The sequence below is a fragment of the Erythrolamprus reginae genome, chromosome 2 (genome assembly GCF_031021105.1).
Source record: "Erythrolamprus reginae isolate rEryReg1 chromosome 2, rEryReg1.hap1, whole genome shotgun sequence".
In the NCBI taxonomy this organism is placed as follows: Eukaryota; Metazoa; Chordata; class Lepidosauria; order Squamata; family Dipsadidae; genus Erythrolamprus; species Erythrolamprus reginae.
Window position 1 is genome coordinate 182,319,452 of NC_091951.1, and position 14,137 is coordinate 182,333,588.

At 39.1% G+C, this 14,137-nt stretch overlaps 1 protein-coding gene across 1 annotated transcript in view; it reads left to right on the forward strand.

The window, feature by feature from the left end:
- Positions 1-7,005: 7,005 nt before the first annotated feature.
- Positions 7,006-14,137, forward strand: part of LOC139159461 (keratin, type II cytoskeletal 5-like) — a 28,934-nt gene continuing 21,802 nt past the window's right edge. Inside the window, exons 1-2 of the mRNA XM_070736780.1 lie at positions 7,006-7,557; positions 10,623-10,837. Coding sequence (XP_070592881.1) covers positions 7,006-7,557; positions 10,623-10,837 — 767 coding nt within the window. The remainder of the gene's footprint in view (positions 7,558-10,622; positions 10,838-14,137) is intronic.

The window sequence follows — 14,137 nt, forward strand, 5'->3', positions numbered from 1 at the left end:
AAATATAGTAAACATGATATTTGCCAGGAGACAGGTCCAGAACTTGCCTTTTTTGACTTGACAAAGGCATTTGACATTGTAAATAGGGAGGCTCTCTGGATCATAATGAGATACTATATATCAGGGATGGGGACTGTTTATGGGCCCTTTATGATCTGTGAATTTTACGTCCCAGAATTCCTGAGTCAGCCATGTGGGAGTTGAAGTCATAAAGTTGAGATCATAAAGGAACCATAGCTGTCCACCCCTGCTATAGATGCCAAGAAAATTTGTGAACAAATTTCAAGGACAAGTCCTTTACAATGATTATATGTTAATTGCACTTGCCATTACCAATGAGGGTGAATCAGGGTTGTGTATAGGTAGTTCTTGACTTATGATCACAACTGAGCCCAAAATTTGCTACGTGAGGGATTGTTAAGTGAGTTTTGCCCCATTTTACAATTTTTTTTTGTCAAACTTGTTAAGTGAATCACTGCAGTTGTTAAGTTAATAGCACGGTTGTTAAGTGAATCTGACTTCCCCATTAACTGTGCTTGCCAGAAGGTTACAAAATATGACCCCTGGATATAAATACATTTCAATTGTCAAGTGGCCAAATTTTGATAACATGACCATGGAGATTTTGCAATGGTCATGATGGTTGTAAGTCACTTTTTTCAGAGCTATTGTAACGTCAGATGGTCACTAAATGAATCATTGTAAGTCAACAACTATCTGTAGTATGCATCATTGACCTTTCTGTCACCTTTCCTATGAAAGTTGGCATGCAACCAAAGCTCATCATTATTGCCATTGCTGTTCATTCGTGTCATGGATACTTTCATGTGAGATCTGCATCACACTGCTTCCTGGGCCTTTCTCTATGCTGCTGATAGTCTTCTTATGGTTGCCACCAGGGGAAAAGTGCAATGCTTTGTCCATATATGGAAAGAACATCTTAACCAATAAACTTAGAACAACCTTGTCACTTTAAATGTACACTAATCGCCATATATTAAAATGAATTTTTGTTGCATACTGCTTTCAAAGGGTCACCACCTCTAATATATACTACAAAAACATGACAAAATATAAATGAATAAATTCAGTTTGGACCTTAGTATCCAGAAGATTGAGTGTCTAGAAATTAGCTTGAGCAGCTCCACCTTCCAGATCAGTGGGGAGCCCTTTATATGTCATGAAGATGCACATATCCAATTATCATTAGTTGTTCCAAAATTGCTGAATTTGAATCCCATGGGAATCATGGATCTTGAATTTTGGATGTATTCTGTAAGTTATCCCATTTGAAGCAACTTTGTTGAAATACTTTTGCCCTTTGATTACTGTTTTGCTTAGTTCAAGCTTACAGGTACAAGAGTTTTAATAGTACAGTATGCATATTATTCATTTTGGCCACTGGACATTACTCTGTTTAGGGAAAAAACGTATCTCTGAAATGATAACCCAATGGGTCATGGATTGCCTAGTGCAGTGATGACAAACCTTTTTATCCTTGAGGGCCAAAAGAGCGTGGACATGGGCTATCACACCTGTGCAAATGGCCACACCCTTAATTCAATGCCTGGGGAGGGTGAAAACAGCATCCATCATCCCCTGGAGGCCCTTTGGAGGCCAGAAACGGCCTATTTCCCAACTTATGGTGGGCCCTGTAGGCTCGTGTTTCATCTCCCCAGGTTCCAAAGGCTTCCCTGGAGCCGGGGAAGGGTAAAAACACCTTTCCCCATCTCCCCGGAGGCTCTCTGGAAGCCAAAAACGCCCTCCCAGAGCCTCTGTGCGAGCCAAAAATCAGCTGGCTGGCACACACATGCACATTGGAGCTGAGCAGGGGCAACAGCTTGCATGCCAGCAGATATGGCTCCGTGTGCCACCTGTGGCACCCATGCCATAGGTTCGCCATCACTGGCCTAGTGGCAATTAAAACTGAAAGGTCAATAATGGAAACTTACTCTTGGTTATTGCCTGGTTTTACTATGGAAACCATGATGTAACTTGGTTTATAAATTATTTAGCAAAAGAGCAGAGATTATTTTGATTCAGCCTGGTGCTAATGAAGCATCACACCTGGTGAAATGTTTCAGATTTACAATAGCTGAATAAAGTTCTTCTCCCTGATGTTATTATAGTATTATTTTATCCTTCATTATTTATATAAAACTCAAGGCATGCCTAATTCTCCTGCCTCCTATTCCAGTTGTTTTGCTACTATTGTCAGGTTAATTGTATAGCCAATGGACAACAAACAAATATTTACAAATTAATTCATATACATATATAGGAGAAAACGGTTCTTGAAGTCTAAACATCAAAAGTAAAACATGTTACTTTTGGAGATACCTTCACTCCAACATAGAAATCAAGCCACCATTATATCTGCATATTATTTGGCATCAAAGTAGATATGTCATTGTATCAGGGGCTCTCCATGAAATAATGGAAAGATCAGGGCGACATACATGGCTGAGGTAAATTTCGTTTTTATTTCAACCAATAACTAATGGAACAACTGAATGCTGTAACTGAAAGCTCTTTTATATAGTGAAGCAATTCAAATTGACCAATGAAAACTGTCTTCAACAAAACTAACCAATGAGAGTCAAGTGACTCACGGACGCCCTCTGTCTAGCTTACCGACATTACACTCCACTCAGCCTGTTTGCTGATGAGATACTACATTTGATCAATCATTTATGGTTTACAACTGCAAAATAAAATGCTACCATTGTTTAGTTAATTGGGAGAACCACTGGGCAATGAAGTAATGTTTAAAAATTATTATTTCCTTGACAGACTTAGCCTAATCAACATCATTTTGGAAGTGAAGGAAAAGGAACCATCACCTTCAAATGGATCCTGACAATCTCTCGCAGTCACCGAAGAGTCCTGGCTCTATCTAAAGTAAAAGGGTGTGGACCATCCGGGGGAGCTGAGAAGGTCCAGAAGAATCTGGAGATGCCCGGGGTACTTAGCAGAGTATGTAAGCTCCAATTTGATGGAAAGGTGTGTAATGTCCCGGAAGGCCACTAGGAGGGCACTCCAAGAGTGGGAACAGTGGGAGCCCATGATTGGCTAATCCTTGTGGCAGTTGAATATAAAAGGGAGCTGTCCAACAGGGACAGCCACAGTTTTAGCCAGTCAATGTAATTCGCTGTTGTTGACAGCTACTGTGCTATTAAAGTTATGTTGGAACAGCCTTGGAGTCTCCTCAGTAATTACACCCATCGACCATGCTACATTTGAGTACGGACTCAAAGGAGGTCCTGTAGGGACAGTATTATAAATACATGGATGGAACAAACGAACACATTTATAAGAAAGAGACTGCTATGCTAGGGAGCCCTATGGCTATGATAAGGCTTCAGTCTTTACTGTTAGTGTTTTTTCTCGCCAGATCTTTCTATATGAGACTTTACAAGCGAGATATAAGCAGCAAAATGGGTTTTGGGTCTAATTCCTTCCTTTCTAAAAGCAACATTGCACCTCTCCCTGCTAGCAATTTTAATAACATTCTACTTTTGTTACCTCAGGAAAATGGCAGTTTGAAGCAGTAACATGGCTCCAGGATGTGGATGTTATCCAATAGGACTCACCTGCTCCAGATAGTTTGGTCTCTGCCCCCTAGCTTCTGACTTGAATGAATGCTGGGTTGTAAAATTACTGCCAATTCAACAGAAGTATCGCCAAAGGCTAGGGTGGATTTCCCTCAGTTATATTAATTTCCTCCAACCTTATTGTCAAGAGAGGGATTTCTTGCCAGTTTTCAAAAATAATTTGGCATTGCTTCATTTGCCTGTCCTGTTACCTTAAAAAAAAGCCAGAGGTCCTAATATATAGCATTAAAACAGGGTGTATGTAGGGATTAGGGATACAGTTATAGTTTAGTGTAATATAACATATATGTTATATCTTAATATAGTATATCAAGTACAGTTTCATGAGAGTGACTGGGGATGGTTTGAAGAAACTGAGTTTTTTAGGTCCCCAAGGAACCCAGCCAATTATTTATATTAACTTTAAGGATGTAGCAGTAGGTTCAATATTTTTCTAGCTTTTTGTGGATAATACAAAGATTCAATTTCAGGTTATCTATTTCCTTCCTGACTAGGACGTTCTGAGAGCTGAAGTCCACAGAGTTGCTAAGATTGAGAAACACTGCTTATTTATTTATATCCAATCTTTATTACATTTTTTTTACAAACAACTAAAGGCTGCAAACTTATCCAATACACCTTCCTCCTCATATTTTCTCCTTAGCAGCTCCAAAAGGTGAGTTGTGCCGAGATAATGTGACTGGCCCAAGTTCATCCAGCTGTCTTTCATGGTTAAGGCATGACTTGAATTCACAATATTCTGGTGCCTTAACTACTATCGTAGACTAAACTGGCTATTAATGGTTGTTTGGGATTTCACTATGAACCTGGTGCAGCTACAAAGACCAAAAGATATGTCAATTGTTGAAATAGTCAAATAATATGAAGTTCTTAGATTAACCAAGTCTAATGGTTTCCGGGAGGATAAGACCTCTCCAGGTTCCTAAGAGATCAGTAAGGGGTGTGCATAAGTGCACTAGTGTGGTTTCCATTCCCTGTCCAAATGTCTCTCCTTATCTCATTTATCTTTTCTTCCTTTCATATATCTTCTCCTCTATTTTTATATATTTTCTTCTATCCTTTTCTATATATATATTACTACATATCTATTCTCTTCAATGTGTATTGTGTATTGGAATAAATAAATAAATAAATAAATAAATAAATAAATAAATAAATAAATAATACTCTGCTTCTACATCTGTATTTTCTGTATGTTTCATTTCATAGCTACGACTTCGGTTGCCTCCAGCTGAAGCTACTGAGTTCTTGTTTTAAATCTCCTTTTTTTTAAAAAAAAATAATCACTAGCTGCTAATCAGGTCCTGACATGCCTTTCACCAGGGGTATACCATTTTGCCTGTGAGTATTTGAATAGTAAATGATGCCTAATATATATTAAGATATTTAGAGATAAAGTGAGTTGCAGAAACGTACCAAGTGAGCTGGATGGAGTGAATGTGCCCTGTCCCCGATGGGTGTTTATTCATTTCAAGTTTCATGGGGAAAGAAAAGTCTGTTCCTGCAATTGTGGGAGGAAGATTCTACACAAGCAGATTGAACTGTTTGATTGGTATAAGGTACATTCACCTGGAAGATTGGCTTAGGCTTGTTTGGGTTATTATTCCCCAAATTAAATTAAGAGGACATTCTAGAATAGATGAGGCATTTTCTGGACTAGATGAGGCATCATAAACTTTCGGAACCCAATACTTCTCAGAACATTGTCAACAATCGTAGCATAAGGTGCCAGTCTGCCATTCAAACTAAGGACAACCCTTAGAATCAAAACAATGCCATGTTCTCATTCATTTTAAGGAAAGATCAGGAGCAGGAAAGTTCTTAGTGAAAAGGTACTGAGAGTTGGGAATCCTTCCTTTTTTGCAGTTCAGGTTTGAGGTCCCTATAGGATCTAGCTGTGGTTGAACTAATCTCTCTCTCTCTCTCTCTCTAACCCCAAATAACCCCAAAGTTATTTTAAACCAGACGTTCAGGTTCATTCAGCTACAGTCCTACATTCATATCATTGTCCGGAACAAGATGTTAGTGCTCAACAGCCCCAGGCCTGCCGGCAAAGGTCAGTTTTTAGGACCTTGTAAAAGGCCAGGAGGAAGGGGGCAGTGCAAATCTCTGGAGGGAGTTGATACCAGAGGGCCGGGGCTCCCACAGAGAAGGCTCTTCTTCTAGAATAGAATAGAATTTTTATTGGCCAAGTGTGATTGGACACACAAGGAATTTGTCTTGGTGCATAAGCTCTCAGCGTACATAAGAGAAAAAGATACATTTGTCAAGAATCATGTGGTACAACACTTAATGATCAACACTTAATGATAGGTTCCACCAGCCAGTATTGCTTAGCCAATGGGACCTGGAGGAAGCCAACTCTGTGGGAGCTGACCAGCTGCTGGGATACGTGAGGCAGAAGACTCTCCCATAAATAACCTGGTCCTAAACCATGTAGAGCTTTATAGGTCATAACTAACACTTTAAATTGCATCCAGAGACCAATTGGCAACCAATGCAGCTTGCAGAGTGATGGTGAGAAATGTGCATACCTCGAAAGGCCCAGGACAGCCCCCAACATTCTTTACCATTTATATTGATTACATCTGCTGGGAGTTGTAGTTCAGCAACAGCAGAAGAACTGATAGAAGCTTGTATTTGATAGCAGTGCTGGACAAAACGTAGACTTTCTGACTCATAAAACCAGAAGCTGGAGTTTTGCTGCCTAAAGCACGGATGAGATTGGCCAAGGGCTGTTCCAAGAAATGGGTAAAGTTCTTTCAAAAGTATCCTGAGGAATAAGCAAGAGAATTGCATCAAATACCCCTCAGGGGAAGCAATCAACCATCTGCAATACCTGTGCTGGGCTATAGATTTTAGATTTTCAGCCAATGGTGGCAGGGGAGGTTGGGGTGTGTGTGTGTGTGCAGGTGGGAACCTCTACATAGCTTTGAAGTATGGCACAGAATAATAATCATCCACAATTAAAGCAAATGATTTTTTTTTAGCAATAAAAAAATTCTTTGTTGTCAGCTCTGTTAATTATTTTTTGGTTAATGCGTAGAGGCAGTGGTGGGAAAATTAATTTGTTAGTTTACATGGTTTTTGTGTCATGTAAGCCTGCAAGCTAAGCAATTTCAAGGCAGCGCTTCGCTTCAAAGGCAACTTTGAAACAAGTTGGAGAGATTTTTTACTGCTGCCAGATACAACCCAGCCCAGTAACGATCTGATCTTAGTTAATTACCTAATTCCAACCAAGCCCATCTCCACGTGTAGATGTGTATATATAGAGAAGGGAAGCCAAATCCGCACCTCGGAGTGGGGTGTGCTGTCCTTCTCTCTCTTTCTTCCTTTCTTCTCTAGCCCAACTTTTGCTCATCTGTCTTCAGCGCTCTTTGAATTAGGCACAATGAATAGGCAATTCAGTTCCAGATCTGGGGGAGGAATTAGGACATCCCGGGGATATACCTCTTCCACTACTGTCATTCCCAGTGGGACAAAAGCTAGTTTCAGCTCCGTTTCATTATCTCGTGGTGTGAAGGGAAGTGCAGGATTTGGTGGTGGCTTTGGTAGTAAAAGCCTCTACAATGTGGGGGGTAGCAAACGGATCTCTTATGGTGGCGTTGGAGGAGGCTTTGGTAGTGGCCTAGGATATGGTGGTGTAGGAGGAGGAGGAGGAGGAGGAGGTAGTTATTTTAGTGGCCTAGGATATAGTAGTACTGGTAGTGGCTATGGATATGGAGCTGGAGGTGTTGGTGTAGGTTTCTCGGTAGGAGGCTATGATGCTGGGCTAAGAATGGGGCCCATGGTTCCTCCTGGGGGCATCCAGAAAGTGACTGTCAATCCCAACCTCCTATCGCCACTACACTTGGAGATTGATCCTGAAATTCAAAAAGTGCGGCTACAAGAAAGGGAACAGATCAAGACCCTCAACAACAAGTTTGCATCCTTCATTGACAAGGTGAGTCACTTACGTCAATTATCACATTCTTTGCAAGTCTGTGAATAAGATTGCAAGGGAGAAATGGATAAATGAACCATCCGAGTACATCTTGGATGAAAATGAGGACAGATTTATTATTATTTTTGTAATACTCATTTATTGTTCTTTTTGAATTATATTGTTTTTCGATTTGTGAATAAAAACTTTATTTAAAAGAAAAGAAAATGAGGACAGATATGAGTGTTCCAAACCAAACATTTAATTTCCGAAAAGACAGAAGGAATTAAAGTAATACTTTAGCAGTCAGGAGATTGTATTGCATTGCTGTCCAAGGCCTGCAAAGTTTGCATAATAATCATGCAAATGTGAGAGAGCTTTCTGGTTTGGGGGTTTCTTAAAATTATTATTATTATTATTATTATTATTATTATTATTATTATTATTATTATTATTATTATTATTATTATTATTATTGCTACTACTACTAAAGTTTGATCATCTCAGAGATCACAGCTCAAAACACTACCATGAACCTCTTAAGCTTCAGAACAGCTGCTGAATTTTCAGGTTTTTCCAAGTTCCTGTTATTCCTCCAAAGCTGGAGGAGTCAAATGAAGATTCCCACAATGCATTGTTCACAGAACATATTTAGGAAATCATTCAGAGTTTCAGCAGCTACTTTACCACTCATCTCACATATTTTATACAAGACTGCAACCCCCAGAGTTCCATAGGAAAAGTTGACCAAAAAAACCCCACTTACATCTACCAGATAGGATTGTAGGTTTTTGTTGTCTACAGTATCTTCAAGCAGCATTTGCTATGTTTTATTCTAAGTTTTTTTTTTTTTTTGCAAATTTGAATACAAGTTCTCCTGAAGAGATTTTTAACTCAAGCTTGAAGATATTTTTGGGCCTGCAGCAGGGATGGTTCCTCCCAGTTCAGACTGGCTTGCCTGAACTGGTAGTGACCTGCTGGTGATGTCACAATGATGTCATGGACCCATTTCGGTTGGTACCGGTCTGTGAGGGCCACCATCTCTTTTTTTTTTTTTAAATAAATTTATTTTTTTCTTCTGAGCATGCGCAGAAGCAAAGTTTCTGGCACTGTACATGCAGTTGCCATCTTGTTTTTGATTAAAAAAAATATTATTTTTGGATTTTTTGGCATTGTGCATGTGTGCGTGTACAAAGCATGCACACGGTTATGAGGCGAGGCTACACAGCATGGGAGGAAGTGAACCAGTAGCGAGATAAATTAGAACCCACCCCTGGCTTGCAGCTCTTAAAATACAGGTAGTCCTTAACATTCAACAGTTCATTTAGTGACTGTTCAAAGTTACAACAACACTCAACAAAGTGACATGATCATTTTTCACACTTATGGCCATTTTTCACACTTATGACCATTGTCTCATCCCCATGGTCACATAATTTGATTTTGATTTGATTTTATTGGATTTGTATGCCGCCCCTCTCCGTAGACTCGGGGCGGCTAACAACAGTAGTGAACAGCATATGACAATCCAATATTAAAACAGTTAAAAACCCTTATTGTAAAACCAAACATACATGCAGACATACCATGCATAAAATTGTAAAGGCCATCCCTATATTCAGATGTTTGACATTTGGTTCATATTTATGACAGTTGCAGTGTCCTGGGGTCATGTGATCACCTTTTGTGACCTCCTGACAAACAAAGTCAATGGGGAAGTCAGATTGATTTAACAACTGTATTACTAATTTAACACTTGCAGTGATTCGCTTAAACAAATTTGGGCAGGAAAATCGTAAAATGGGAGCAAAACTCACTTAACAAATTTCTCACTTAGCAACATAAATTCTCATTTGTGGTTGTAAATGGAAGACTACCTGTAATGTATCCAGTGTGAGCAATAGTCAGAAGGCCTTTGGAAACAGATATTACAGTCATCTTCACAGAATTTAAGACCCTATACTCATAGATGTAATTGTAGTGGCAGTGATGATGGTCCTGTATTCTTTCTCAGTTGAGAAGATGTAAAATCACTCTAAGGCTACATCAAATTATACTTTAGCAAGGTTTATAGACACTGTGAAGCTACCCACTGATTTTGTAAAACTGTACCTTCTCAACTGTGCTATAAGAATTTTGATGTGAAATGTCAGTAAGGAATGTTTTTGCTGGGAAATTCCCCCCCTCCCTTGCACATTAGGATTGTGCTAAATATAACAAGAATACATATACTTCTCTTTTTTCTCAAAGTTAATTGGCAATCCTCATAATGCAGCCGTTCATGTAATGTTTAGACTGTCATAAAATGATACCTGTGGTTCTAGATTGAGCACAAAATTAACATGTGCTGATAGAAAGGAAGCTATTTTTATAGCCATTTGCTACTATTTCTTTCCCTGGTCAGTTTGCATTACTATTGGTGCCAAACTTTTTTTTCTTTCACAAAAGATTACACCATAATTTAAAGTAATTTTGCCCAGCTCCATATTCCTTAGAGCAGTGTTTCCCAACCTTGGCAACTTGAAGGTATTTGGACTTCAACTCCCAGATTTCCCCAGCCAGCGAATGCTGGCTGGGGAATTCTGGGAGTTGAAGTCCAAATACCGTCAAGTTGCCAAGGTTGGGAAATACTGCCTTAGAGTACCCATTACTAATGGGATGATAGGTGCTGTACTCCAACTTTCCTGAAGGACACAACTGGAAGCCAGATTTAGCCTTATTTTTTAGCAAATAAGTACAAAACCAATTGTCCACAACCCAATAAAATAATATATTTTTGTGTGTGCACATACATAATTCAATGGCAGTGCTATAAGATCTGAGCTGCAAGGTCTGGATTACTTCTAGATTACAGAAAAGAAAGGTACAAGATTCCAAATATTTGCTGCCATCCCCTGCTATCCCTATTAAGGATTTGGGTGGCCTCCTGGTTGTCTTGCCGCACTTGTGGTACTGTGGCTGTCATGCCTTCATTTGAATGCTGCTAGTCCTCATTATATAACAAGGTGTGTATTCCAATCTAAGAGGGCTTCTAAAAGCATTATTCTCTCTCTGTCTCTCTCTGTCTCTCTCTCTCTGGACTTCAGGTACGATTTCTCGAGCAACAGAATAAAGTACTAGAAACAAAATGGAATCTTCTTCACCAACATGGCAGCTCACCTCCAAAGTTTAACTTAGAATCCTTATTTGAGGGTTACATTAATAACCTCAGAAAACAAGTGGATCAGTTATTGGGCAATCGGGCAAAGTTGGATGGAGATCTAAGAAATGTACAGGATCTTGTAGAAGACTACAGAAGGAAGTAAGTGAGATTCCAAGGCCTACTTAGCAAAGGTGGGATGAGAAGGATCAGGATGGCAAAAGTTGTACTATTCAGTCTACAAGTGTGCATGTGAAGCATAAAAGATTTAAGGCCTTCCCTTATGGAAATGTAAACACAAAATGGAAAACTAAAACCTGCAGAAAATAAGCATATTAGACCCTCCCTAGTCACATTGTTTGCCTGCTGTCTACTGGAAGGTTTTAGCAGAGCCGTGCTTCTCAAACATTTTGGTCTCAGAACTCCTTTAAGGGCCCAAAGAATTTTGGTTTATGTGGATCCAGTACTATTGATATGTATTGGACATGAAAACAGAGAAATGTTAAAATATTGAAACTTTGACTTTGCAGACAACCCCCGACCTCCGAATGGTTTTGCCCAGACCCCTGAGAATCCCTTGGTGAAACCCTCTTGTGGGTCAGGAGGAAGCACCCAGATGCAACAGCCCATCCTACCCCAATTCCTTGGAACTATGCCCAACTGATAACTGGGGGCTGTGGCATTTTGGCATGAAATCGAGCTTGTGATTTAGGGTGGAGACATTTTTGATTTATCAAAGAAATGAGGACATTAAAGCAAGCAGTTACAGGTTCATTAAAATGCCTTTTGGCTCATGAAAAAGGGATTATGAAAACTCCTGATAGCAATTAAATCAAATGTGCTGAGGAGACAGTTGCAATAAAATGGAACTAACAGGAATCAAATATGATAATATAAATGGAATAATCAGTGAAAATAAGAATGTTTATAACAAAACAACTATATTTTGTAGCGCCGTCATACTTTCTAATGGCTACCCAGACTTATGATATATTTGACAAAGCTACTTGCCTCTTTGTTTGAATCTATTTTGGAAGATTATTATTTACATTAATAGATTTCAGATGTTGTTTCAGATTAAATTAAGAGTATTAAAAACTAGTGAAACCACCCACTTACACACACACACACACACACACATGTACAGAGTACGTGATACAGTAGAAGTGATATAGCCATGCTATATATGCTTTTTCTATGTCCATATATTATAGGGCTGTTCTTAAAAATAAAAAAAATGATTGCTTTTTTTACAACAATAATTAAAAATGTAAAAACTTTGGGCTAACCAAAGGGTACTGCCTCCGAAAGACTATTGCCTGTCCATCCTTGGTATGGGGTGCTGGTGGAAATTACCCCCCTTGGAATGGGTTCACAATTTGTGTGTCCTCCTAGACTCACAGCTAAGATTAGACCAACATCTGACAGCTGAAGTTAAGGGGACCTTTGCATAGGTTCACTTAGTGCACTAATTGTGACCCTACTTGGATCAGGAGACTCTTCTCACAGTCACTCATGCCCTTGTCACCTCACAGTTAGATTATTGCAACACATTCTACATGGGGCTACCCTGAAGAGTGTTTGAAGACTACAGTTGGTCCAGAATGCAGCCGTACATTCTGGATTGGTCTCCGGGCACAATTCAAGGTGTTGGTCATTACTTTTAAAACCCTATATGGCTTAGGGCCAGACTATCTTTGAGACTGCCTTCTACCACATAGCTCCCAGAAACCGGTAAGGGCCCACAGAGATGGTCTTCTCTGGGTCCTGTCAGCTAGTGGGTCCATGGGGGAGAGCCTTCTCTGTGGCTGCTCCGACTCTCTGGAATCAGTTACCTCCTGAGATCCAGATTACTCCCACCCTACTGGCCTTCTGGAAAGTGGCAAAGTTCTGTTTTTTCCGGAAGGCCTGGGGCAATTGATCTGATAGTGATAACCACAGAGATCTGACCATAAATGCTATGCATGGATTTTAATGTTGTATTTAAATTGTTTTTAAACTGTTTTAGAAGTTTTAATATTATTTGGATGTTTTATATGTTTGGTTGTGAGCCAGCTAGTGTCCTTAGGGAGTTGGGTGCCATAAAAATTGAATAAATAAATAAAGCAAATAACTAAACAAGCTAACATGAAGATAAATAGGAGAATGAAAAAAAATGAATTACTCTTCTATTTTTATGCAAATTTAATTCTCATAATTATACAGTAGCATTATAGAGCTCATGTGTGAACCTAGGGAAAAATTTAAATTGTCTGGAGAGGTTATAGCAGATTACTAAAAACCTTTGAATTGGGAGTGCTTCATAGCCATAATGTATTACATATGTAATATGAAGCAAGAATAACCCTTTCCTTTATGGTATTCCAAAAGCCTGTGCAATCTCAGCTATTGTGCAAAGTCTTGGAGACCACTGTTAGAGATTGCAGTGCTATGAATTAATGTTGATGAATCTGACTAAATTATATGGTGTTAATTTCTCCAATATAATTGTTTCAGTTCAGTTTTTACGTTTTTTTTTTAAAATGCATGTTCTTAGTCAAATTGTTTAGAATCACCTTGATTAAAGTGGTATAAATCATAAGTAATAAATAGCTGCTTATTTAAACACTAGAAATAGCATTTAGACTTATATACCACTTTATAGTGCTTTACAGCCCTCTCAGAGTGGTTTACAGAGAGTAAGCATATTGGCCCCAACAATCTAGGCTTTTCACCGATCTTGGAAGGATGGAAGGCTGAGTCAACCTTGACTCTACTGAGATTCGATCTGCCAAACTGCTGGCAGCTGGTGATCAGCAAAAGTAGCTTGCAGTACTGCATTCTAACCATTGCACCGCTGAAGCTCATTAACATCCAACACTTGTAAAGACCTATTGTTAGCAGCAGTGATGAAAGTTGACAGTCCCTCGCATGCAGAAATGCTGGCTTTGTTCCAGCAGCCGAATTAATGGCCTGGTAATGGAGACAAACTATTGAAACTCAGGTTCCTCAAGCATGGGATGTAAAATAAATTTATTTATTTATTTATTTATTTATTTATTTATTTATTTATTTATTTATTTATTTATTTATTTATTTATTTATTTATTTATTTATTTATTTATTTATTTATTTATTTATTTATTTATTTATTTATTTATTTATTTATTAGATTTTTATGCCGCCCCTCTCCGAAGACTCGGGGCGGCTCACAACACGTGGAAACAAATCATAAATAATCTGACAATTTAAAATAGACCCCATATACTAACAGACATACACACAAGCATACCATATATAAATTAAACATGCCCAGGGGAAGATCTTTCAGTTCCCCCATGCCTGACGGCAAAGGTGGGTTTTAAGGAGTTTACGGAAGGCAGGAAGAGTAGGGGCAGTTCTAATCTCCGGGGGGAGTTGGTTCCAGAGGGCCGGTGCCGCCACAGAGAAGGCTCTTCCCCTGGGGCCCGCCAACCGACATTG